The 27,046-nt window shown below is 42.8% G+C and overlaps 2 protein-coding genes across 7 annotated transcripts; one reads left to right on the top strand and one right to left on the bottom strand.

Annotated features, from left to right (window-relative positions):
• Positions 1-23,682, top strand: erg (ETS transcription factor ERG). Of its 5 annotated transcripts, none has more exons than XM_028982873.1 (10): positions 1-84; positions 12,815-13,032; positions 16,353-16,504; positions 19,121-19,324; positions 20,595-20,675; positions 20,899-20,973; positions 21,218-21,280; positions 21,375-21,431; positions 21,512-21,559; positions 21,668-23,682. In XM_028982873.1, the coding sequence occupies exons 1-10, from the start codon at positions 46-48 to the stop codon at positions 22,186-22,188; spliced, it is 1,458 nt and encodes a 485-aa protein (XP_028838706.1). In that variant the 5' UTR covers positions 1-45; the 3' UTR covers positions 22,189-23,682. The 5 variants fall into 5 exon arrangements, with proteins under 5 accessions (XP_028838706.1, XP_028838704.1, XP_028838705.1 ...); XM_028982871.1 differs by lacking the exon at positions 1-84 and adding an exon at positions 4,302-4,548; XM_028982875.1 differs by lacking the exon at positions 1-84 and adding an exon at positions 9,540-9,705.
• On the bottom strand, positions 20,524-25,825 carry kcnj15 (potassium inwardly rectifying channel subfamily J member 15). 2 transcript variants are annotated; one of them, XM_028982877.1, is made up of 3 exons: positions 25,753-25,825; positions 25,513-25,560; positions 20,524-25,152 (listed from the first exon to the last, which is right to left on the bottom strand). In XM_028982877.1, the coding sequence occupies exons 1-3, from the start codon at positions 25,779-25,781 to the stop codon at positions 24,132-24,134; spliced, it is 1,098 nt and encodes a 365-aa protein (XP_028838710.1). In that variant the 5' UTR covers positions 25,782-25,825; the 3' UTR covers positions 20,524-24,131. The 2 variants fall into 2 exon arrangements, with proteins under 2 accessions (XP_028838710.1, XP_028838711.1); XM_028982878.1 differs by having other exon boundaries at positions 20,524-25,149; positions 25,753-25,776.
• Positions 25,826-27,046: the final 1,221 nt, after the last annotated feature.

Raw genomic sequence — 27,046 nt, 5'->3', positions numbered from 1 at the left:
CCACAACAGGCCTTTTCTGCTGAGCTCCCATGTCTGCCACAGGATATGATTCAGACTGCAGCAGACCCAGCAGGTCCCACCAAAGTAAGTAGGAAGACAGAATCAAACCAGTTCACGCATGTGCATGTCCATGCACAATCAGCACATCTGAACACTGGAAAGTTTTCGTTTTAAAGCAGAGCTTGTGAGTGGCTTTGCAGCACCAATCTCATTTAAGATCAGTGTTTAATATAGTCAGAGCCTTCACTTTGCTCTCTGTATTCCATCCATCTTTGTCTGTCAGTACCTGATCTGTGCTGGCTGCTGCTTGGATACGTCCAGATTCTTTTGCACATTTGCAGAAAAGATGGACAGCTGGCAGGGTGTCCAGTGTTGCCAGATCCTAAATGTTGAAGCATCTTAAAATGATTGGATTTTGAGAAAACCTATTGTACACACGTAATTTCCATTTTGACATGGAATCACGTATCAGCATAGACTGTGCATATTTTATTGTATAAAGCAGTTTTTACCTACAGAAAGGCTACACTGTGTAGAGGCTACACTGAACATCCCAGAATATCCTTCACACGTTGCAAGAAAAGCTTTACTGTTAGTGCTAGCTACAGGCCTCAACCACCCAGTAAAAGTGGTCTTTCTCCCATTCATTTCTGTAAGCCTGATGGTGATATTATGTGTGTCTTCTGTAACTGCATGTAAATCCACGCTTAAACCCACGCATCATTGTTTACTTTGTGCGTCACCGTGGGTTATAGTGTGTACAGATGACTGCGCATAAATAAGCCAAGTATGTCTGTGCAGCCAGATGAAAGCAGCGATCTTTACCTGGTCGTGCTAATGAAATAACTTAAAATGAAGGGGTAAAATGATTTTTTGAATTAGGATTTTTGGAATTATTGATCGATCATTATACGGAGGGGCGAAATATGTTAATTATTGTACGCCTGGCAACACCGAGAGTATCTCTCACTGTGTGACGCCTGGGGGTCCCTGCAGGTTCTGAGACGCCTGATTATGAAGCTCTAGTCACGTGAGTCCGGCCTGGTTGACTAGAGCTGCAGCCTCCAACATTGACATGGACACCAACGTACCTTGTTTATGTTTCTGTTCCCGGCCATCGGCACATGCCTTCGGGATATTGTCAGTTGTTCCTTTTCTGCTTTTTCCGCTTTTTTTGCGTTTAATAAATCCTATTTTGTTAATTATAGTGCCCCACTTCTGCGCTTCATTCCTGCTCCAGACTTCCCGTGACACACTGCCTCTCACATGAAATACAGATGTGTGTGGAGTTAAATTAGCAACTGTTGAATTAACATACCAATATTAATATTACTAAGTGATGGCACAGCAGTGCTGCGTTCTCCTGATGGAACATGACATTTATTAGCCGTTTGAAGACAAAAGGAGATTGTAATGCCACAAGTGCACAACGTAGGTGAAAATGTGAGGGATTTTTAATAATCAAAATGAAAAGGGCTCGTGGACCAGAAAAACACAAACAGAGGCAATACACAAATCAGCATGCAGCCTCACATGGGCATCGTGGTTTCACAGGGATCATGTGTATTTCATTTTTTATGATATATTGCACCTTTAAATTGTTTGAAGTGTTCGTGCATATTCTTCGAGGGAGCACACTCAAGCCAACCGTTTTAGAACACACAGTTCTTTGAGAATTTAGTACCTGTTGGTCACAGACCCAGCTAGTGATTTACCAAGGGATTTAGTGATTTACCGTAATGGGGGGAAAGTCTGCTGCTGTATGGGGTGGGGGCCGTGGGGTGCACTGAACGTGCACCATGCAGAGTTGCACCAGCAGCCCCACAGGAGAGACCAGTGGAGGGTGCAGTGGAGGGTCGCCCAGCCAATTAAATGCCAAACTAGCCAGAAAAGACCCTGGAATGCTGCACCTCCTTCCCCGTCTCGGGATTTGGAAGGAGATGACAGGCCAGTGAATAAGAAAGGCAGAAGGCGCAGGCTTTAGCATGGGGTGCCACAGCATTTAGAAACGTGGCCTTCTGGGAGCTGTGGTCCTGGTTTTCTCATTCCTCAGTTCCTGCAGAAGGATTAAAGAGCGCCGAGCTCTCACCATTGTCCTGCCTGCCACTGTGTGACAGGGCATGTTTGGTGTTAATTTTACTCTACGCCATAAATTCCAACATACGCCTCAATAATGCAGAGAAAGAGCAGATGTGCATCCCGGATGAACCTATTCAGCATATCGCGTTTCAGACGGGGCTTCAGGCCCCCAGATTAGACCAGGGTGTTCTGGAGCTGTGATTGAAAAATGCTGCGCTGCTTGAAATTGCTGCGATAATCTCTTTCACATCTTGGCTTGCTGTCGACTGAACTTGACTGCAGTGCCTTTTTTCTCGTCTTATGTTCCCTGCATCTTCTTGGTTTGGTCAAGGGGTGGAGGCAGAGAGGTGCTTCCACGGGCAGAGGGTCACTGATAATCGCAGTTTTTGATTACAGGGTGGTTCACTTCAGCTTTCTGAGGCAATGGTAGAAGTGAGTGCTAAGAAATTCTCTCTTAGAACAAGTCAATGCATTCATCTTAGAAAGGTTAAAGTGGATATATAATCATATGCATAACTTATATTATGAAGTTGTGATACTTCTACATGTTCGTGTTTCATGAAGTTTCTAAAGTGGAGAAAAAAAAGACATTTGACAGCAAATAGCCATTAGAAATGGCAGATTTGTATAACTAACCCTCCCAGTGTCAAAATGTTTACTTTTCAAAAATTGTAAAATTAAGTAATGTACTTCATTGCTAATAATTCATTTATTAACTTATTATAAATTAAGTAGTAATACATTTTCCAAAAAGTACAAATACTGGTCATAATGCACTCTGTTCATATTTTCATGTGGTTGGTGTGTAAGCTTTTTGTGCATAACAATGGTACATTTGTTTTGTGGTAAAAGAAACTGTAGAAAAATTTAGAAAATTGAGTGTTGTTCAGTTCATGAAAGTGACCACTTGGGACCACTTTTTCAGGTGATCCCAATGTTTCTTAAATTAGATCTAGAAGTTATACCTGAGATTTCAGTTCTCTCACATTATTACGACCGTCGTTTAGTGTTACAGATTGGCCAGATTCTCCTCATACCTGACCCACAGTTAAATGAAGGGCAGAAAAACAGAAGTAACTATGTGTGACTATTACAATGTATGCTGATGCCAGAAAGTAAAACTTTTACGATGTCATTAAACAAAGATGGCTAATGACATCATGTATGTATGTATGTATTAATGTACCATAATTTTGGTTATGAAGGGTCAATTTTGTGTTCATATTTGAGAGCCATTGTCACAGGTCTGTCATAGGTAATAATGTTCTGTTCAGTATCTTGTGTTCAGGAAAGGGTTCACGTATACATTGTAAATATTCTGCTGCTGCTTTATGCATTGAGGTCACAGACATTTTGTATTTTTTGCTACATCTGTTTCATCAGAACAGAATATGGGATTATAAAATAGGGCCTGATGATTACCCTGTGATGTTCTGTGAAGAACTGTTCCAAGTTTGCTGCCTGAAATGCTGAGAATTACTTTTCATTTTCTTTTCATCTGCCATAGATGTTTAACCAATAAATAAATACTTACTATTGAATCTGTACTTAATAGGGCCATTTCACTAATGTTCACAATTGCACATTCACTAGACAGAATGCTTGAATTTAAATTCAGATTATCTTTCTGGATGTTTGTCATGGTTAGCAGTGGAGGAGATTGATGCTGTGGTTTACCTGGGTGTATGACAGAAGGGGTTTATGGGTAATGAGGAATAAGGGGGGAACGTCATTAAAGTTTATTTTCTGGTTGTTGGAAATAATTACAGCAAAAAGGGTTGTTTGTCTAGCACTGCATTTGGGCCCATAATGGAAATTTAAGTTTTGAATTATATTTAGGATTCTATATTTACTGGTTTCCTGGTTTGTGAAATGTTTATTATGTATCATCTGTGTGATACTTTGATCTTTCGGGAGCCTGAAAGTCACCCTGGGTTCCCAATGAATACCTCAGCCTCTGTTCCCAGTGCAGCGCAGATCCTTCATAAATGAAACGTTGATCCAGTTTTGAGAGGAGCAGTTATCCCCAACAGTTATCCCCATCCTCACGCTCCAAATTCCGAACGAAAGCATCAGGCCAGGCCCCAGTCTTTGTGATCCAAGAAATCTGGCATTCAGGAATTTTATTTGCGCTGGGATGGGGCCATGGACCTTCTCTTTCTCTTCTCCTTTCTTTCTCATTTTTGTCCATGTCATGTGTTCTTTTCTTTTGGATGCGAGGAGAGGAGGGGACAAACTTGTGTTCTGGTCACGTTCGCTCAACTCCAGGCGGCCTCCGCATGTGGAGGAAACCTGTGCAGATATTTCAGTCATTTGTTACCCAGCCGACCTGACGGCGTTGGCTGCCAAGCTGTGACAGAGGCGCTGACACACTCACATATGCTCAGCCACAGCAGCAGGCAGGCAGGTCGGCCCAGATGTGCTCGGCGTGGCAGCAGAGGAGAGCTGAGGGTTCCACAGAGCACCAAGGTAATTCCCTCTCTTCTCCTCTCCTCTCCTCTCTACTGCACGTTGGCTCCTAAAGTCTGTACGCCTCTGGGATCAGGCTTCTGTGTGGGCAAGAGGGGACAGCTCTTTAATGATGATTCTTAAATGGCACACAAAAATCTGTGTGTGTGTGTGTGTGTGTGTGTGTGTTTGTGTGTGTATATATATATATATATATATATATATATGTGTGTGTGTGTGTGTGTGTGTGTGTGTGTATATATATATATATATATATATATACACACACACACACACACACACACACACACACACACACACACACTGTATCTATGTCTTTAATACATATATATTGCCAATTCCCAGAATCTGGGATAGGGAGTGAGCACTCCTTACTCATCGTACGAGGACAGAATAAATATCTGATGGCTCACGCTGGTGGGGAACGCTTACGAGTGACTGTTTATTTCCACTGTCACAATGATTGATGCTGTCCCACTGAGTGGTCCAAGTGCACGACACACCGCCTGAAGTCGCGCGCAGCTAAAAACATTAAGGGCTCAGTTCCTGGCATGAAGCAGGACCAGCGCTGAGATCCTGCCATCAGGGACAGGTTGGAGTCAAAAGCAGACTTGTTGCTCAGAAAGGGACAGTGTTTGTACACGTTTGAGGTCACCGGGCAAGGACTTGAGCAGGGTGTCCTCTGAGGTCGAGCTCTGCTGGTATGCCAGGTCTGAGCTGCTCAGAAATTTTTAGTGGTGCTGGATGATCCTTAGTGAGGATCTAAACCAACTGGACGTTGTAGCTGCAGAGCTAGCAGGCCTTTTCATGTTAAAATAGCAATTACAATTACATCTAAGATTATATTCACAAAGAAGACAACATACTGCACAAAAAACAACAACAGAATAAACATAAACATGATCATAAGATTCAGAACTTTTCTTTGTTGGCATTGTACAATGAGCAACACAATTGAGGTGCAAACCCATATTCACAAATTCATTCACAAATTCATTCAAACATGCACCATATCCCATTACCATAACATTTAAGTTATATGTATGCATGTAAAGCTCACTAGACGGGGTGCTTTTAGTTCTGTAAAGTAGAAACTGTTTGTTAATCGTGAGGTGTGGTCCGGTTTTGGGGCAGGGTGAGAACTTTCTCTAGCCAGCAGTAGGTGACAATGTCTACCAAGGCTTCCTCGTGTGTCCCAGGGTGCTCCTCTGAAATGTGGGTGCACCTTCAGTCCATTTTAGCTTGAAGAATGTGTTGTGTTTGTTGTTTTTGGGGAGCGAGCAGAGGCCTGTTGACGTGAGAACGCTGGAATCTGCTCCCGTTACCCTGCTGGTCATTGGCATTCTTTCTGGCAGTGATTTCCTGTGGCATGGCTGTGCAGGGCTCACTTTGTGGCGTGACTCATGTGGCCCACATGCCAGTGGTCTGGGTCTGACATGCGCCTGTTCTCCAGCAGCTGAGATTTGGGTGATGCTGGGCCGGAGAGATGGAGTAAAAGATTGGATGAAATGACTAAAACACACACACACAGAGAAAGAAAGAAAGAAAGAAAGAAAGAAAGACAAAAAAGAAAGTGCCAGCATATGTTGTTTCTGAGGGGGGGAGGTTCTGTGGTTAAACACTTCCTGGTTAACCCACACGTAGGGTCAAATTCCAGCATGTGAAATGCAGTGAAATTCTCAGCTTGGACCAGGCTGATGGTCACGTCTTCAGTCCTCCGTTTACCCGTGTGATTCACCCACTCATCCCCATTTCTCTGCACACGTCTCTTTTTGATGAAGTAGCACAGTTAAGACATCCTCAAATCGAAAACACATGACTGTCCCTAGGGACGCCAGGCAGGACCAGCAGTCCCTGTGCTCAGGGCAAGAGTTTTGTTGTATGAACTGATGGCCATTCTGAGCAAACGAGAAAAAAAAATGTTGTTTTTTAATAAAACTGTCTAGCCATGGTGATTCATTTGAATTCATATGCTGTTTTCTTCCTCTCTTTACTAGTGTAACAGTACATGAGGCAGTGGAATGTTGGTGCATCGCACGATCACGCTTGGCAGCGTTTGAATGCAAGATATCCTTTTAAATGTCATTACCCCCGCTTTCCACTCATGTATTTAATCGGTGGAACCAGACAATGCTGCATATATCATCATTTATATTTGATGACTGGCGTTAAAGAAACGAGGCCAGTCCTGCCACTAATCCTCTCCTGACTTAAATTTCAGAATTTTCTACTTACGTTTTCATCTTTTATTGCAATCTCGACATACTGGTAAAAACGGGTTTCAACATCGTTGTGGAGTCTTATTAATGTTAATGGCAGGTTATAAATGCCTCTGTAAAGGCAGACAATGGATTTAATAACACACTAAGTATGTCTATAAATGACAATCTACTTTTTCCTTCTCATTACCACCCAGTCTTCCCGAGGGTCTCCACAGAGCGACCACCATCAGTGGGAGATGTATCTGTGGAACGGAATTAAATATGTTTTTAAGAGGGTTTTCACTATACACAGATCTGAGAAACACAGATCTAAGACGGCTTTTACTGTGCTCGGTCCGAAAATCCACAGCATTAATAACAAGGCTGTGTCGAGCACATGCACAGACCAGGCGACAGGCGTTAGAAACGCTTTTTTTCATAAAAACGCATGTTTTTTAAATAAAAAAACAGGTGTTAAAACGCATGCAAATTATTATTAATTAATTTGATCGATTTGTTTTTGCAGCCCTAAATAAACAGCAACAAAATGTCCTGGATGGTGTAGATGGTGTCTTAATATTTTTCTGGAGCTAAAGTACGTGGGGCAGTTTGCTAGTGTCACATGTATAAACAAGAACAAGGAATGAGGACTTGCTAGTTATCTGTATATTGGACAGGAGGAACCAGAACCGTAACCTTGTGTGTAGTTATATCCTAAAGCCTTAAATGAGGATTTTTCTGATTATTATTTTAAAATGCTCTACTACCACTACTACATCACGTACCAGGTGTATCACAGCATCACGTTTCCTCTCTTTCTCCTCCACATTTCCCGCCATTTTCCACCCAGGAAATACCTCTGGTTCATGGACGTTGCATCTCTGCCAGAGGTCTCTTGCGGCCATGACAGGTTATGAGCACTTTAAAGGTACATTGTGTACTGTTCTACTACCTGGATATTTCAAACGGGGGACATGTTTCTCTTGAAAGTTGGGGTCCCCAACACCAAAAATAAGGAAATTGATTGTCTGCGGAAATTGATTGTCCTACACAGGTTTAGGTAGGTTGGAGATAGGTTGTACATAAACATACATATTTTATTAACAAGACACAGCAGGCTGCTGCTGTGAGCTGTATAGCAGAACTCTGTGACACAATCTATAAGTTTGCCATAACTAAAGTGTATATACCAAAATGTTGATCATTTTGTTATTTTAAACTGTTTAATTTCACGCATAATGGCCAAACTACTTAATGTAACACCCCCGATGCCCTGGACAGTAGCATATGATCACGTCAACAAACATTAGACTGCATCCTTTACATGCTGAAAGGCATAATAAGAGAGTCTACAAGTGAGCTGAACTTTTTAATAACATAATCCCTTAAAATATTTTACCCTACTGAGCTGACAATGTTTAGTTGATCTTTAAACAGTTCTGATAACATGCACTCATCAAGGATATAAAGGTGAAGGGAAATGTTCACATCTCTCATCATCAAACATCAATTCAAAAAAATTATTGATAGCCTAACATTTTCCACGACATTCCCCATAAGTGTATATAAATTGGTCTGGTCCTGGTGATGGCACTGCTCTTTGCTCCTCGACCAAAAGCACTTGTTTTCTGTGTGGCTGTGAGTACAAGGAAATAGTTGTAGGCTGTATTTATAGATGAGAAAGGTGTGTGATTCGGACAGGACATTCCTCTGAGTGGACCCAGCCCTGCTTCCCAGACCCCCGTAGAGAGAGCATTTCCACCCAGTGCTCACTGGAGACATGTGTCACTGGCACAGAGCTGCTCAGGTTTGGTGTGAGGGGGCAAAGGGGTCATTTCCTACAGACTTCCTGCAGGCGGCCCATTAAAAAAAATTCAAAGACAACATACAGGGAAAGAAAAAGAGAAAGGGAGAGATATAGAATGCCAGACTTACTCTTTTAATTTGTCTAAAATGTGTCTTTACAGCACAACTATCAAAATAAGAATATTGCAGATGTTACAGAAGAGCAGAGGGTGGCATGTGTTAAAAAGGTTAAAGAGCTTGAGTAAATAGCTTCCCCATTCCATTAGATGCAATAACGGCATGTGTCTTGTGATGAACTGTGGTAAGAGAGTTCCTTAAATAATTGCCGAATATGAGGGTCTTGTGCTGTGCATATACATATACATATACCGTTCCATGAGCTGCTCAGTGCTCTGATGTTCTCATCTCTTATCTTAAGTGCGCTACCCTCAGACCAGAGGATCCAGCACATAGAAATGTGACATTAAGACATTGAGAACCACCATGCAACAACAAATGTGCCACATGCGGCAGTTCTTCTAACTGTATTCCCTTTAGAGGGGCACAAGTCAGTAAAGCATGTAGAATATGTTTGTTACATCAGACATCTGCATCCTGTAAGCAGTTTCACTCCCTCCCGCTCTCTCTCTCTCTTTGTCCATCTGTCCCTCAAAGCTTTGATACATTTGCTATATAATAACTAGATGTCCACTATGTTTGCAGTATAATAACAGTCATCCTTTCCATCATCAGCATCATTATTATTTTCATCATGTTCACTGGCGTCATGATGATGATGATGACTGTGGTGATTATTGTCACTGCACCTGCTTGGGTAGAAACCCTCCAGCGTCCCCTCAAACTACCTTCTCAGAGTACAGGAGTCATCTAACACACATCATCAAGAATAACAACATTGTTTTTAGCCCTTCTTATCTCCTCACTCCCAAATATCCTGTTTCTTCGAGTTGCGGCAGCCAGAACCAATAGAAACCTCTTCCTGCTATTGGCTGACTTCACTTCCCAACGTTAGCACAATCTCATCCGCTCCAAACAACGCTTAGTAGAACTTCAACTTGCGCACTGTCCAGAAAAAAAACATTGCAAAATATACCAGCATATTTACTACAGGACTGGACAGTCCTGCACAAAAATGGCCAGCACCATTAAGGTAAGTGGGGAAAGTTTTTCAATTTTTCAAAAATTTGAGATCACTGCGCACAAAGCAGACTGAGCGGGAGCGGGTAACACCCTTTTTGCTGTAGCAGTGCGACAAGATTTCCTTTTCGCTGCCTTGTAAATTTCCTTTTTCCTATTCTGACTGTCTGCATCATTTTGGAAATCTTCTGGGATGTCAGAAACAGAGATTTGCAGCAGTGAACGTTGCTCTGGCACAAAACAAGGTCGCGGCAAACAAAGAATTCTTAAATGCCTTTTTATCAATGGCAGACAAAGAAGAATCATATTTGATTTTCAATATTAGTTATTATTAATATTTAGCAAAATACACATTGTGTTTTTTTTTATTTCTTTTATTTCAAAGTCATATCAAATATATTTTGATTCATTTTGTTACATTACGAAGTGGACATATTTCATTTTTGAGTTCATTATTCAATGATTGGCTTGGGGCTCCATTGTTTCTACACAGTCTGGACACAGGAGAAGAGAAATTTGTTGGAAGTTGCATAATATTTTCAGAGTTGGCTGAATCCAGCGCAGCACAAAAGAGGTTTACAATGAAGACTTAAACACAGACAGAACAATGAAATAAAACCCTAGCTAAATAATCATTTGCGCTGTTCTGATCTAGTACATTACAGAAATGCTGAAAAGAAAAGCAGAATGCCGTATGCCGTAGCACTAGAACTGTATCAAAAAAACTTTTTTTTCATTTTACTGCTGTACAATGGCATCGTATTTTGATCCTAATTTGATTATGTGGCATAATCAGACTCATTCAGTCAGATTGAAGACTCCATTCATGCAAACAAGCAGTGAGACTATTCACCTATTTCAGGATTTCTTTGCTGCATGTGTTCTGTGCATGTGTACATAATACAATCAAATGAAACTATCCAGTGAATTTAACTACTTAAGTGGTCATTAAGGTCCTTTATTGGGTATATGCATGTTTATAGCTGCATGTGCAGTGTTATTGAGAGTTAATTATGAATGACTATGTCAGAGGGGTCAGAGGAGATCTTTTGTGGCTCATTGTTTGCGTAGAGGTTCAGGAAACCGTGGTCCATTTCCCTTTGTTTTGTGGTTCTTGGGGTGGGGGGGTGAAGTTACACTGTCTTGGTGACTTAAGGACAATCAGAAGACAATCATTCCACTCACATGCAGAGATCTGATCAGAGATCCCAACCCTGGTCCTGGGGGAACATCTCTGCTCAGGCCTTTCTTAATGGCCAAATAATGAGTGTGGCAGGTTGTGAAGCCATGTGGGTTGGAACAAAAATGTACTTTTCCTGCAGGACCAGGGTTGGGAAACACTGGTGTAAATAGTGTCCATAATTAAAGAGGATAGGCTGAGGATGGATACCAGCATGTCGATAATGTACCACCAAAGAAAGGGCTGGTAGTAAAAATGTAACTATCATAATATGTTGCTGTATGGCTTATTTAAAAAAAAAATTTTTGGTCCCACCCCTGGAATTCAGATGATTACAAAGTAAAGTCTTTATTGTATAACATGTTTGTTGAACACACCAAACCAGAGACCATTCTACTATTAAACCTTAACCTAACCATTAAATGAAATCCTATTTTTATGAGTTGTTTTGGGTAGTAAAAGCAGCATTAGCGAAAGAGTAATGGAAACGTGTTTGTGAGCAGGGTTATGCTGCTCCTCTTGACCAAATGGAAAAGGAGTGAAGAAAAGGAATCAGGGAGTGGGCCGTAAAAACAACACAGCCTGTGCTGCTGATGGCGGGGAAATGTAAGCGCAGAGACAGCTCTTGTTGACGTTACTCCAAGGTTAATGGCCCCCCCACGCCCGCGGTGTAAATGGTTGGGCGTAGCTCGCGCACCCCTCTCCACCTCCATTAGCGAGGGGACCAAGAGATTCATGGCCTCCACAGCAGCGGCCACAATCAAAATGCCGATGGACAAGCACTTCCTCCTTTCCATTCCCCACCTCCCTTATCCCACACTATCAGGAACTTTCAATGCAGGAAGTGCCCTGAGATGGGGGCTTCCTGTCTGCTGGCACATGCTTGTGCTATGCTACTGGCCCGTTCTGCATGAATGAAGCGTGTTTCTCATTGAGCAGCGCTGCATGTCGCTGCAGCATCAGTCTCAGCAGGCTTCCACGGGTAGAGGAGAGCAGCAGTGGCAGATACAGCAAGCGCCTCCATTGGCCCCGTCAGTTATCCTTTATCAATAAAAAAACCTGTAAACTAGATAACTCTGGTTTCCTCTCTAAATCTGGGCTCATTTACTGGTAATCACACCAACAATAAAGTTGTAACTCTTCTCCCTGCACAACATGTTTTCCTCATCAGTGTGTGGCATAGGATATTCCATAAGATCAAAGGCCAGGATGTGAGGACCTGTATGGCAGTGGACGCTCCTGCTTTGTTTGCTTTTCAGTCAGGGAACAAAAGCAGCGTGCGCCTCTTATTTAGGCCGGGCTCGTACGCGCTGCCCGTCGCCGCTCTTCTGGGCGAAGGTTAACTCGCCCTGCCTGCTCAGTAATGTGGTTCGCAGCTGACATATCAGGGAGGAACAGTTACCACTAGATTAATCTGGTTTCCTACACTGCTTCCTTTTCCTTTAACTGATCCCAGTTCTGCCTCTTGACCCGTCAGCAGTCAAGACATCTGAGGAGCTGATCTGTTGACTCTCGCCGATGCTCTGCCTGCTTTCAGACGCAATGAATCCATTAATTTGTTGTATCTTATGTATATATACTGTGTTTTATTATTGTTATTAAATGTATTAATAGTAATTTTATTTTATTTTGACCTTAATAACATGATTAACTTCAAATGTAGCTTTTGGTGGTGTGGTTTGAAGGAGGTTTTAATCGTAAGCTTCCACATTCTTATCACTACTAGTTACTGCCTTTATTTTATGAAGAGCAAGGAGAAACTGCAGATGTTAGTGCTCAGATTTTCTCAGTGGATAACAGAGCGAAAAAAAAACTTTTCACCAACTGCTCTCAGATCAGGTCGGGTTTGTTTTCGCTGAAGACTGATTTCAGTGTGTATTCATCATAGAGGATGTTTTGTTTGGTTTTGTTCTGACCTTGTGTATTTTGTCATGAATTTCAGGAATCGCTGTTGGTGGTGAGTGAAGACCAGTCGCTGTTCGAGTGTGCCTTTGGACCGCCACACCATCCCAAGTCCGAGATGACGGCGTCCGCCGCCAGCGAGTACGGCCAGACGGCCAAGATGAGCCCCCGGGTCCACCAGCAGGACTGGCTGCCGCAGCCACCGACCCGGGTCACCATCAAGATGGAGTGCAACAGCGTCCAAGTCAACGGCTCCAGGTAGGATCCCGCTCCAGCCTGCGTTCCTCCCTGCCCAGGAAGGAAGCCGCTGGGTGCTGAGTTATCTGTTTGGCCCGGCCGAACACCTTCAGGAGATTTAGGTCTGCCAAGGAGGGTGGATCTCAGCACGGTCCCGACCGTGGCCCCTATTTCCTGTCCATTGTTCACTTTGTTATAGACACTCAGAGTCTTCAGTGTTGCTGGGGCCGAGCACAATACGGTAAATATTTTCCACATTTGAACGCTCTGCCGTTCGGTTGAAGAGACGCCCGACATTTATGCCTAAAAAGCTCCTTTCAGCACAGTAACAGTCGGCAGCCTGTTCGGTTGCCAAACACAGAAGGAATTAAACTCCACTTCAGAGTGGGGGAGAAAAAGCACAAGGAGGCTGGAGCAAGCAGCCCAAACTCGAAGCAGCTGTCCCTTCCTCCCAGATGGACGGGAATATTTATAGCACGTCTCACACGCGTCTCTCCACCCTCCACAGACACCCGCAGAAAAGAGGCCCTAATTTATCTGGTGATTGTGGAAAAAAAAGGGGGAAAAGATTGTTCCAATTAGTGGCTAGTCGGAGCGCTACAAGAGATTTACGGCCGCTGCTGCAGAACCCCGCCCGCCTGCTCCCTGCCACCCGGCTGCAGGTGACACTGCGTGGGTGACGTGTGTCCTGCCAGCTTGTCTGGGGTCTTAGGTTCAGCCAGAGGTGCGCAAAACACCATTTGCACTTGCCGAGTTTCCCTCCAGGTTTTCAAGGTTTTCTCCAGAGTTGCATCCTCAATTAGATTTCGGATGTAGCGGCATCGGGGATTTCGAGTGAAATTAAATCCCAGCGTGTTTTCTTGCTGTTGTGGTAACAGACGTCTCCACTGATGTAAACAAGAGAACAGGACATTTCCAATTATAACCTGTTCAACACCTATCATCTCTTCTCAGAATATGAGACCCCCAGGGGCAGTGTCTGGCAAACCCGAAAATGGGACTTTTGTAAGGAACGAAGGAATCTGCTCAACTTTCCTGTCTTCCCTGGACATGTGTGTATGTGGTGATGTTGCCTCGGTGTCCCTGTGAGCCCTCAGCGGAGGGAATTAAGGAGTAAGAGCTGTGTGAGAATCGGTCTTTTCTTCACCAGACCCTGTTTCGCACGATCGGTAATAAAAATACATTTTTTCACAGTGGCGTTGGGAAGCACCCACATTTATCACGCGCACATATGGTGTCATGGCATGAGTTCACATAAGTCATAGCACAGATGAGATATTTTCACAATCAATACTTGGAACGGCTGTGGTATGATCTTCTGCCCAATCTGCTTAAGTCAATTGAAAATTGATTACAGGAAACATGTTGGTGCAGTTTTCTTTCCATAGTATTTAAATCACACGATAAAGGCACATGTCAGAGCAAATGAACTGAATATATAGGAACTGTAAAACCTATCATTGAGCAAATATTTACACATCATATACTGAATTCTCATTAAGAGTAAAATGGTTAAATTGTATGCATGAAACGATCCCAATTTTGATACATTTTGTGTTCCACATATTTAGATTTTAATGACCACAAACTTTTACTAATAGTGGATCATGTGACTGGTATAAGGATAAAACAGACCAACAGAAGACTCATACCTTAATAGAAACTGAAGGCTTTATCATGCTCATATTCAGACTAACGGTGATGTAAATGTCCATCATTTCATTACAGTATTTCAGAACTACTTAGCTCCGATTTCATTGCTTTTAGTTGTTTGTTTGCTGTGTGGTTTTTATTAAGACCCGTTGCTGCTGTTCTCTACTCAGAAGTCATTTTTCCAGTCACACATGCTTTTCACCACTACTGTGGGCACAAGGGATCCTTTCTGTGACATTAATGTTTTACCTTCACTTCGGTTCAATTACAGCAACACCACCGTGGAAAATGTTCCCAATGTTAGATATTTTTTTCCTTTATTTTCATATCTGCTCTATGACTCATAAATGATTAGGCAGTTTGACTGCAATTGACAACAGTTAACCTTTTGGTATCATAAAAGACATTTTTATCTTGGCCTTTACCAAAAAGAGTTTGTGCTTTGAACGTGTGGACTCTATATTACGTCTGCAACTCCCACCTGATCATCATTCACTTTGAGCTCGGTAGCTGGTGTGAACGGACCAAACAGTTGCGAATGTTTTTTGGACACGTGTAACAGAGACCTCCTCTGGGAGTCTGGGTTTTTCTGCCAAGCGAGAAAAAGCAGTTATAAAGGTGGTCCGAACTGTAGCAACATAAAAAAATAATAATAATGAAGAGAGGTGGTCTCACATCAACATTCTTTCGCCAAACTGCAGCGCTCTGGTTTTGGAATAAGTGAGAAATAATCACGCTGCTGCTGTCGCTCGGGGATAAACAGCAGATGTGAGTCAAACTATTAAAGCTTTATTCTCGTAGTGTAATTTTTTTGCCTGTCTACTGCGCCACAGCATCAATCTTTCATTTTTGACTTGTTCATTTTTTCCATAAGAGTTCACGCCTCTCCATGGGTCACAGATGAGATGACAGGGCGCATAATACCAACCCGCCACAGGATGAGCCTGTATTTGAGGCCAGAGCCACAGTTGGGCGACATATGACTTTGAGTAAAGTACAAAATAAGAGCCAAAGTCAAAATCGCTCATATTTTGGCCGTGGCAGGTTGAAATGAATTTATGTGACATTCCAGCTGTAATCCACAACATCTGGTGGCCCACAGGGGATTCTCCAGCCATGATAATGGGAGAATAATAATTGTGCTTGGCCTTGTTGATTTGATGCAGGGCTCCTGGCACACATTTCATTTTAATCTGAACCTGCATGCCTTTCTGTTCATGTGGAATCTGAGTGCTGCGGGGCGTAAGTAAAGACAGGACGATGCCTTATTCACATATCTGACTGTATTTTCTGAATGAAACTGGAAATTGTGGTTTTGTGTAGCAGGCAAGTTATCACCACATTCCACACCCAATAACAACAAATCACTGCAAATTATCGCAAATTGCGGTCAACCCCTAATGTAATCAGATTTAAAAGATAAAATTGATGACTTTCTTTGTTTCATTCATATCATTTTCTTTCTCACACCAACACACATATTGCACCATTAAACACATCAAATATTTACTATAAAATGCATTAACAGTAGTGGTCAGTGAGTTAATCTAAGCACATGGCAGTTGTTAATCTGGGCAGTCGTCATGATGTTATGCCTGCACTTGATGCACATTTATTTAATGAAAATATGAATGAGTGAAAAATAGAGCTTTTAATGTTTCCTGAACGCTGCTGGTTCTTCTCTTCAGGAGTTCCCCTGATGACTGCAGTGTGGGAAAGGGCCCTGAGCTGACGGGTGGAGGTGACACTGGACATATGCCCTACAGCAGCTACATGGAGGACAAGCATGCCCCTCCCCCAAACATGACCACCAATGAGCGCCGGGTCATTGTGCCTGCAGGTAAACCTCTGTCGCCGACCACACCACATCAGCCCCCCACACACACACACAACGGCAATGGTGGCTTGACCACAGGTTCTGCTAAACAGGTTAACTCAGCCCATTCTGACAGAAACCACTAAAACAGCAGTCAAACTCCCAGTCTGGGTTCTGCTGGGAGAGCAGCAGCGTCTCAGCTCCACCCAAACTCATCTTTCATTGGGAGTTTTCCTGAAAGGAGCTGCACAGGAGCAGGGGTGTTTGTTGCAAATGTGCTACTCCTTGTCTAGACCATTTCCTACAGTGCACATTCAAACGGGGTGAGGTGGGGAGCTCAGAGGGTGGTAGTGTTTGCCAAGAAGGAGAAAGGTTTTCTTATCATCCTGCATAGAGAACAACACATGGCTTCTTTATTTGTACCACATTTTTTTTGTTCCTGCTCTAATGCACATGTAAAGATATTCAGTGGCCATTTCATTCATTTGACAATTGTATTCATTTTATGTGGCCTTAAATATATAATTTCAGATCTGTTGGTGGTTGTACAATAATATTGTTGTATAAGGTGAACACCCATGAACTAATACTTAATCACAGCGTCCAGTAGGAGTCAGTAAGCATGGGACATCTTGACTTGACAATATTTACTCTCCCTTTATTGAAAAAACATTTCTGATACAAAAGCGTAATCCAGACATATAGAGAAGACTAAAGATTTTTGTTGGATATAGTACACAACCAGTACGTGCCAGAAATTTATTTAGTTTCTTCAGTGTTGCTGTATGTCTCTTGGCAGCCTCTTGGACCAGTTTTAGGTTTGTCTCTTCATCAACTTTGGAGGGACATCCAGTTCTTGGCAGCATCACTGTTGTCCCATATTTTTTCCACTTTTTGATGCCTGTCTTAGCTGTTTTCCATGGAATATCCAACATAAATGTTATTTTCATAACATTTACCATGTTATATTAAAATTACCTCTGGTTTCACATGATAATGTTAAGCACTTTATAACACCACCAACAAAGTATACTGTTCTAACAAAAAAACATGTTATAGTGTTATAACTTTGTATTGACATGCAAACCTTGTTATTTTACAATGTGTTAAAAGATGTTGTTTTATTGATCTGTTTTGGAGGTACTTTTTATTTAATTTTAATGAATCTATATGAATTCTAGACAATTATGTAACATACTGGCATTTCTTATGGACTGTACATGCTTTCTTGGGAAATGAAGTCATATTATATAGAAAAAACAACACTGCCAGCTGAATAGTCTGTACAATGTGTGTGCGCTTTGTGTTCTTGAGTTGAGCAACAGTTTCTGTCTTATAGTGCAACTTCCTCTTTAACTGAAGTTGACAAGGACAATGATGAAGCATGTTAAGAACATCCTGTTTTTTGCTTTTCGTTCAGCGTCGGAACAATAGGCATGCAGCCTAGAGGAATTTAATGGGAGGATGCCCCTGAACTGTTTTACCAGTCTGAGATCAGGAAAAGACATTCCTGACTTCACTGTTCAAGGTCCCTCAAACCTTAACCTGCACCTCCAGGTGTACGTATGTTTCTGAGGGTGAGGGCTAATGATAACAGCTATAGCGAGTGTATAAAATTAAACTGTATTATGTTCGATCTACTTACAGGATATAGGATGTCTATCTAGTTTCAAACAGGATATCTAGGATATATCCTGTGTACCCAATATCACATACTTAGATTTATAATCTCAACTAAAGACAAGATGGCTATTGCCCAGTGCCATGATTCCCAAAGTGTGGAGTGCAGAGGGGTGCTGGGGGTGCAAAATTAATGTTTATAGCATTTAAATGCAGTGAGGGGGGATTCATAGGAAACATGTTTTGCTTTTGTATTTGTGTATTATTATCAGGGTTGTGTTGCTATTTTTTTATTTCATTTAACTTATTCCAAATAATGTTGTATATTCACACACATTGCCAAAAGATAATACTGAACTTCTAGAATTTTCTTTAATAAACATTATTTAGGCTATGGAAGAGGCACAGTGCAATATTCTCTTATTATTTTATGTGTGTGGGTTTATTTTAAATTAAAAACATTATGATCTTATCGGGTGAATGTCATCCTGGGTATAAACAGCCTCAGACAACTGAATGTAGTTTAAGGTGAAAAATAAGGTGATATATATAATGTTTAAAAATAAATAACATTGAAGGATTGCTTCTGTATATCAGTCTGTAGAGGCGAGACCCCCTGTTTTTGGCAGGTTTTAGAGATGGTCAGTGCACCTTGAGTTCCTCGCCTGTGGAAGTACTTTCATTTACTGTGGCTGGAGGCCATTTCCCAAATCACAAGAGGCTCATAGTCTTGACTCCTTCACAAAAAGGGGTAGAGTTACACGCTGTTGCTGCTGCTCCTGGTCATGAGCCCCATCTGTTTTGTGTGTGTTAGATGTTTTCCCTTCCTGTTAAGATTCTTAAAGTCCAATGAAAGGGTGGCACAAACTCCAGCTTATTTTTTATTGGTCATGTGATAGTATAGCTTACATCCTGGTCTTTTGATCCAAGGAAAGGTCTGGATACATTAGCAAGTGTGTTAAGAATTTACTGTCACTTTCTGGAATGGGAATGAGTGATGACCTGTGGTTCCCCCTGCAGACCCAACCCTTTGGACAACGGAACACGTGCGTCAGTGGCTGGAGTGGGCAGTGAAAGAGTACGCCCTCCTGGAAGTGGACGTACCCCTGTTCCAGAACATTGACGGCAAGGAGCTCTGCAAGATGACCAAAGAAGACTTCCAGAGGCTGACCCCGAGCTATAACGCCGACATCCTGCTGTCGCACCTCCACTACCTCAGAGAGAGTGAGTTCCTCCCAAAAAGCACTCCTCACTTGGGCAGTTCCCTCTTCAAAGTACAGAAATCATTGTAACAGGGTTTCTTTCCCTCACGCACCAATATGGAACCTCTGTAGCTGAGTGTCCAGACACACAGCTGACAAAGCTGAAACACGCTGCGTGTCAGGAGAGGCTGGTGCAGTTTCTCTTCTGCTAAAGCAGAAATCTGCTGTCTATCTGGATCCCCGTCCACCCCACCCATCCCCTGACAACCAGCCTTTCAGATTCCCCAGACTCACTTTCACTCTCACCATTACGTGACGACCTGTAACAGCTTGTCCCGTCAGTGTCCAGTTGAATTAGAGCCGGGCTCAGATGGCAGGAGCGAACAGGAGGAGGAGGAGGAGGGATTCAGCTGTTTGCCTGGGCTGAATCAGTCGCTGGAGCAACTTCATAATATTTTGGCCATGCCATTTACCATATTCTCTCCCGAAAAATGTATAAGTAGTTCTCTCTGAAACTGTAATTCTTCAGTTGTTAAAAGCAGTAGAAACAGCACAATTTTATTTACAGAAATCAAATCAAGCGTAATTATTGTTTTTCACTCGCTTCTGTTATTTTGAAGTGGTTCAATTCACACTTAACGAAATGCTAGGAAAGTGGCGGGAATAATCAGCAGACTGTGACTCGCGATTTTGACGCATTTAAATTCTAATGAGAAAAGCACAGAGCGCTTTAATGGTTGAGCGCCGTCGGAGAAAACGTGGCGACTCTCAGACATTCCCAGACTTTGGCTTCGAGGGGCCGACGGATGCCGGGAAGACACCGCGTTGATGGGAAAGAGGAGAATGCCCTCAAAACAGCCTCCCCTTTCATCCCGCTCGGTTCTCTTTATTCCGCTGGCAGCGAGCGCCTATATCCCTCCCCTTAAGCGTATACACACTTGCTACATTTACTTAAGAGGGGAGAAAAGTGCGACGGCTTGCAAGTCTCGCAGCGAGCTGTGGGCAGCCGTGATTGAGTGTTTGTTTAATTTGGCCGTCTCTGTCAGCGGTGTCTCCTCTTTCACTGTGCCCTGCTCTCTCTTTATGTCCCTATCCCTCTTTCCTGTCCTCCTACGCCTGTCCGTCAGCAGGCTACGGCTATTTCTTTTTTTTTTTGTTTTTCCATTTGCTGGCATCTGAGTAGCTTCTTTTTTTTTCCACATCATGAGATGTTGTAAGCTGTTTTTTTTTTTTTTTTTTTTTTTTTTATCTGTTCTTTTGTTTTTCACGTAAGAACATGTCTTGTTTCTCAGCTCCACTTCCTCACTTGACTTCAGATGATGTTGACAAAGCCTTGCAAAACTCGCCGCGGCTAATGCATGCCCGCAACACAGGTAAGACCTTTGCTCCTGTGCTTTGCTCTGCCCAGTTTTGCGCGGACTTTATGTTTTTAGAGCTTGCATCCTTGCGGCCTGCTCAGCATGCTTGTGCACACTTTAAACTGCTTGAGTTGAAAATTTTAACACTGCATGCAGTCCTGACGGGGTTAAAATTCCATTTTTCACATTATGAAATGTCACATGAAACATATTTGTTCAATTTCCTTTGTTTTTTCAGGAGGTGCCAGTTTCATTTTCCCAAACAACCCGGTGTATTCCCCTGACAGCGCTCCGAGACCACCTGCCAGACCAGGTGAGCAGAGTCTTTTACACCAACACAACTCTGTTTTCATTTTTATCATGCAGAAATAAACATTTAATATGTGAACAGTTTCCTCATTTAAAAACTTCACAAATGCATGCAGCCTAAACAAAACTACCCTCCAACCACTGAGGTAAACCACAAAAAAGTCCCATCAGCCTCAGTGTGTTTGGCGCCCTCTCTTGGGTGCGCGTGCAGTACTGCATGCACTCGGTTGATCTTTTCTCTCTGGCAGATTTGGCGTATGAAGCAGCTCAGAGGTCGGCGTGGCCATCGCAACCTGTGTCTTCCACCAAAGGTCAGATATACCTCTGACCTTTGTTTTTATTATGCATTTAAAAAATATTAACAGTGATTAACATTACCATATTATTTTGTCATTTTTATTTCAGGGTCCCAGTCATCACCAGCTATTGTTACAAAATCAGAGGAGCAGAGACCTCAACTAGGTCTGTAGATTATTTTTATTCTTGTTGTTGTTGCTGCTGTTGTTTTGTGTGTGTGTTTATGCTTGACTTATGATTTTTAGATCCATATCAAATTTTGGGTCCCACAAGCAGCAGACTGGCTAACCCAGGTAAGGCTGGCAAAAATCGAAACCAAACATATTACATCTACAACAGATTCACATTAATACATTTCTAGTTAAATAATTATGAAAAAAATATATTATTTCCTCCTGAAGGATCTGGGCAGATACAGCTGTGGCAGTTCCTGCTGGAGCTTTTATCTGACAGCTCCAACTCCAACTGCATCACCTGGGAGGGCACTAACGGTGAGTTCAAAATGACCGACCCGGACGAAGTGGCCCGGCGATGGGGGGAGCGCAAGAGCAAGCCCAACATGAACTACGACAAGCTGAGTCGCGCCCTGCGTTACTATTATGACAAGAACATTATGACCAAAGTGCATGGCAAGCGCTACGCCTACAAATTCGACTTCCACGGCATCGCCCAGGCCCTGCAGCCCCACCCGCCAGAGTCCTCCATGTACAAGTACCCCTCAGACCTGTCCTACATGAGCTCCTACCATGCCCACCAGCAAAAGATGAACTTTGTGTCGCCCCATCCTCAAGCGCTGCCCGTCACATCCTCCAGCTTCTTTGCTACGCCGAACCCCTACTGGAACTCTCCAACAGGGGGCATCTACCCCAACGCCAGACACCCTGCCACCCACATGCCTTCTCACTTGGGCACTTACTACTAGTGCAGCATCTCAGTCCGATACAGCTGGACAAAATGACACATCAGGGAGCATTTCTCTGGGTTATGCTGTAATCAGATGTATTTATAGATATGGACCAAATTTAAACTGGAGCAAGCGAGGAAATCTTGAAGGGCTTGAGTAGGTCAGTGTGTGAACACAGCAAGCGCAAGAAGCAGAGGAGACATTTTGTAAATAATTCTGCGATTAAATTGGAGAAGGAGGGTTTCGTGGGAGACAAGAGGAGCAAGTAGTGTCTGAAACGCTGTAGTAGGGTCCAGTCTGCGGTTGCAGTCTCATGCAAAGGAGCAGTGGATTCACTGCAAAGGGTAAACATTAGCTGCATGATCAGTTAACTATTATTGTATTAGTATTTAGCAATTAAAGGACTTTATTTAAGAAGGCAAACATATCAGTAACTGTAAGGTTGTATGGAGGAGAGGAGAGATGTATGCAGACGTGGATGACAGAGCGGATGAGAAGCTCACTGTGCACAGAGAGCCCGGAAATAGCATCAACTGTCAAAAACTGTGAAACTAGTCAGGAAGCAGGCTGGACGCTCCTAATCCGGACGAGCACGGACCCCCAGAGGGGCAATGAGCAGAGTTGAATACGGGACAGGATGCTTTTGGAAAGACAGTGAAATATGTGAAAAATGAATTATTATATATTAAATGAATGAATTATACCGTTGGATATAATCTGCCATATCAGTTTATCAGTATTATGCTACACAGTAGTTCATATGGCATTTGAAGAAAGAAACACGAAAACTTGACTGTTAGTTGACTGTTGAACTTAAAGGGAATGCCTTGAAGTGGTGCATTGTTTTAGTTTAGCAAAAACTGGAATTTGGTGGCTTTTTTATTTTTAAAGTATGACCTCAAATCTTTCTGGGTTGGAAGTGGGCTTTTCTTGATCAGTGCCTTACCACAATAACCCACTGTCCAGCTAAAGAGATTTATTAAAAGTACCAGTTTTGTACTATTGTCTCTCTGAGTCGCGAACGCTGTGCGTTTGTCAGATGGAAGTATACAGTTCAGTGTTATATTTCTTTTTATATGATAGATATATAACTTATGCATTTAAACACTACGAGTTGATCTCAGCCAGCCAAAGACAAACATTTTTGTGATAGATGTAGCTAAAAAAAAACAAATAAATAAAAAGAATGAATAAAAATTGACCAAAGAGGGCATAAAGCAATGAAACATTTGTGGCCTTTGACCTTTTAAGCTCAGTATACAAGTGTTTACAGTATTTGTATTAATATTCAGCTCTTTGTTTGTAATATGTTGGCCTGGTGTGGCATTTCAGACCTGATCCATGTTATTGTATCTTAATAAAATGATGAAAGTGGAACAGCCTGAGATGCTGAGAGGGGCAGGACTGAAATACCAAGATTGTCGACAAAGGGAAGAAATCCTATACTTGGCTAAATTATACTTTTTTTTTGTTTTTTTTATTGTCCGTTCAATAAAGTATTTTTGAAGCCTGTCCTCTCCGTGTTTTTAACCGGTTGTGTTGCACACAAAAATACGATCTGCTGTGTTGACCCATCATGTGTGTGTTCTGGCCCGGCTCCCAATCACCACTGTGTTTCCACAACACTCAAAACTGCCACGAGGATAGAAATAGAAGGATATGAATCAGGACAACCAAAATGGGGCCTGAAAATGTACCTGATTTGTCAGAAGCCTGGCACTATATCTATATATAAATATATCTATCATTTATCATTAACAGGTAAATGAAGGGAAATCCTATACTGTAGGAAACATAAAGATGAAATGCAGCAGGATAAAGAATGATTTGCTTAGTGTTCATTGGGAGAGTCGCGCTACTCTAATAAAAGCGTCCAGCACTAGTGACCTTGCTGCTTGTTACGTGGTTACATCCTTGAAGCTAAAACCCTCAGAAAAAAAGGAAACGTACAAAAGTAGCCGTCACTCTCGACGATACTCTTCTTCTAGCTGCAGCTTCTCGGTGCGGCCGCTGCTCAGGCCTCTGGCGCCGCAGGTTTGCACCACGTCGAAGAAGCTGAAGTCGGCCATGTAGTGCCCGGCGGGCGTGCTGAAGAGCATGGGCTTGAACTCACAGCCCCACTGGATCTCCTGCGGCACGTAGGACGTGCGGCTCTGACAGTTAGCAGCTGTGGACTCCAAGGTCGCGTTGAGGGTGACCAGGAGCTCGAAGTCCCTGGTGAGCAGGTTCTCGGCAGTGAGGCCGGCCAGCGGGCTCCTCTCATCCAGGATGTGGTAGAAGGTGAGTGGGAGGCTGAGGAAGGGGCAGTCCTGAGACGTGTCCAGCTGGAATTCGACATTGGCCTGGTGGACCTGGGTCTTCTCGCCTTCTTCTGTGACGAAGGGGAACAGCAGCTTGCCGGTCAACCTGCACTGGATCAGCAGGCTCTTCCTCATGTTGGCGACCCTCATCATCAGGCAGCGCTTGCCCTGGTGCAGGCAGACCACAGCCGACTGGCTGAACTTGATGGTCTCTGCTCTCTTCTTGGGCCGAGCCAGCTTGGCCAAGAAGGCCCCGGTAACAAAGATCTCTGCCAAACCAGTGATTACCAGCTGGGCCACTAGTGTGAAAATGGCAAGCGGACATTCCTCCGAGATGTAGCGGAACCCGTAGCCGATGGTGGTCTGAGACTCCAGAGAGAAGAGGTACGCCCCGGTCAGCGTCCTCACGTTCATCACACAGGGCGTGTGGTTGGAGGCCACGTCGCTGTCCATGTCCCCGTTGCTCATCCCAATGAGGTAGAAGATGACGCCGAAAATGAACCACGTGCTGACGAAGGTGGAGGCGAACAGAGTTAGCTTGTAGCGCCACTTCATGTCCACCACGGTAGTCCAGATGTCATGTAAATAGAGCTTCACCATGCCCTCCACATTATCGATTCGCACGTTGTTGTGTCCGTCCTTAGAAACGATTCGCCGCTTCACCGTACTGGTGCTCATCCTGCTAATGAAAGCAGACGAGATCGTTTTAAGTGGACGGCCGAGGTTCCACTGTGCTGGGATTTAGAAGACGGATGACCTGAGAGTGACCTTTATGCTGAAGATTCTGCATTAAAACTGTTCATTTATTATTATTACAAGACTCTGGCGCAGACTACTGTACAACCAACAGTGAAACAGTTAATCCATAAATCCTCTGCATAAGACACCAGAAGCAGTGAATTAGCAATCTGGCCAGGTTGTAAATTAACAAAGCCGCAAACAACAAAATGCTTTCTTAAAAGCCAGTTGTAGGTAGAGATTTATTGCAAGACACTAGAACCTCTCAGAATAAAATTCGAGGGAGGAGAGGCTGCGCACTCACCTGCTGGGCTTTCTGCTCCAATCCTCTCCGGTCTGAAGGTCTCTGTGGCTACGGGAGTTGTGTAAGTTGAGACTCGTTGACTTTACCCCTCAGGAAAAATTTCACAATGTTCCTGCCCCTCTATTGTCCTTGCTTATGTGCAGTGAACCTCAGCACAATGATATTTAGGACAGTTAAAGAGCACGGGACCGAGGGAGAAAAGAAAAGAAAGAAAAAGCCGAGGCATGGCCTCTCCATTACCTGCAGGTCAGGTTCTCGCCTCTCCGCATTGTGTCCCAAGGCCAGGACAACTATTCAAATGCTTCACGGCACCTCTGTGGCCTTCTTCAGATCTTGTTGTCATTGAAAACACGCAGCGATTCGAAGACCATGTGAACTGAGGATTAGACGGCCGCGCAGGAAGTTACCTTTAATGTCAGTAAACACATTTTTAAAAACCATGTCTGATTGCCACAACAGTGACCCTCAATTTTATAAATATGTCAGATGCAACCACATGAATCTATTTTTTATATATATATATATAAAAACATTTTTTCCTTAATTTGGGACTAATTTCTTCAATTTCACCTGAGTAACTGAGAAATGTGTGTATGTGTGTGTGTATGTACAGTACAGGCCAAAAGTTTGGACACACCTTCTCATTCAATGTGTTTTCTTTATTTTCATGACCATTTACATGGTCATGAAAACACCTAAACACCTCTGGGAACTCCTTCAAGACTGTCGGAAAAGCATTTCAGGTGACGACCTCTTGAAGACAAGAGTGTGCAAAGCAGTAATCAGAGCAAAGAAAGTAGAATATAAAACATGTTTTCACTTATTTCACCTTTTATTTTAAGTACATAACTCCACATGTGTTCATTCATAGTTTTGGTACCTTCAGTGAGAATCTACCAATGTAAATGTTCATGAAAATAAAGAAAACACGTTGAATGAGAAGGTGTCCAAACTTTTGACCTGTACTGTATAGATAGATACCTGCCATCAGAAATCGATTCATCTGATAGCTGCAGGTTTAAATTCAGCCATCAGGTTTATGTTTGGAAATTGTTTTGATGAACCAGCTCAGCTCGGTGATGTCTGCTAAAAACACAGTGACCAAGATGATGCTGGTCAGGAGATCTACAGGACAGGCAGCTTCATGGAGCAGGACTTGGACCGTCTCCTTGTCCTATAGTCAGGAGTAATTCGGAGTAATCAATATTATTAAATACAAACTGCTAAGAACTCAAACTCAAAATCTTTATGTAAATTTGAGCTGATCTGCTAAGACATTCTTGTTTGTCATTAACCAGTGACCATGGTATAGATCATATTGTAGTATGGTAACGAGTAGCCTCAGAACATGAAACTAATGACAAAACAGCATGTGGAAAGTTACAAAGTAGCAAAGTTGGTTAATAAATAGAAACATTCATGGCTCATAAATTTTATGATTACTGAGTGTCACGCTGCTCCCTTAACAGTGGAACATGTTTCACGCTGTTAAATACGTGTGTATGTCCGCTTCCAAATGAGCAATTTATGAAAC

Source organism: Denticeps clupeoides, chromosome 6 (assembly GCF_900700375.1).
Source record: "Denticeps clupeoides chromosome 6, fDenClu1.1, whole genome shotgun sequence".
Lineage (NCBI taxonomy): Eukaryota > Metazoa > Chordata > Actinopteri > Clupeiformes > Denticipitidae > Denticeps > Denticeps clupeoides.
Note: the sequence above shows the minus strand (reverse complement) of the source record. Positions and strands in the feature narration are given on the sequence as shown.

What these genes read in the sequence shown, in the direction of transcription:
- kcnj15 (XM_028982877.1), bottom strand. Translation starts at nt 25,781, where the DNA reads ATGCGGAGAGGCGAGAACCTGACCTGCAG. An exon ending in GGCGAGAACCTGACCTGCAG is followed by an intron (nt 25,561 to 25,752) that starts GTAATGGAGAGG and finishes CAACTCCCGTAG; the next exon opens with CCACAGAGACCTTCAGACCG. An exon ending in TGGAGCAGAAAGCCCAGCAG is followed by an intron (nt 25,153 to 25,512) that starts GTGAGTGCGCAG and finishes TGCTTTCATTAG; the next exon opens with CAGGATGAGCACCAGTACGG.
- erg (XM_028982871.1), top strand. Translation starts at nt 4,459, where the DNA reads ATGCTCAGCCACAGCAGCAGGCAGGCAGGTCGGCCCAGATGTGCTCGG. An exon ending in GGGTTCCACAGAGCACCAAG is followed by an intron (nt 4,549 to 12,814) that starts GTAATTCCCTCT and finishes CATGAATTTCAG; the next exon opens with GAATCGCTGTTGGTGGTGAG. An exon ending in GGAGCAGAGACCTCAACTAG is followed by an intron (nt 21,432 to 21,511) that starts GTCTGTAGATTA and finishes TATGATTTTTAG; the next exon opens with ATCCATATCAAATTTTGGGT.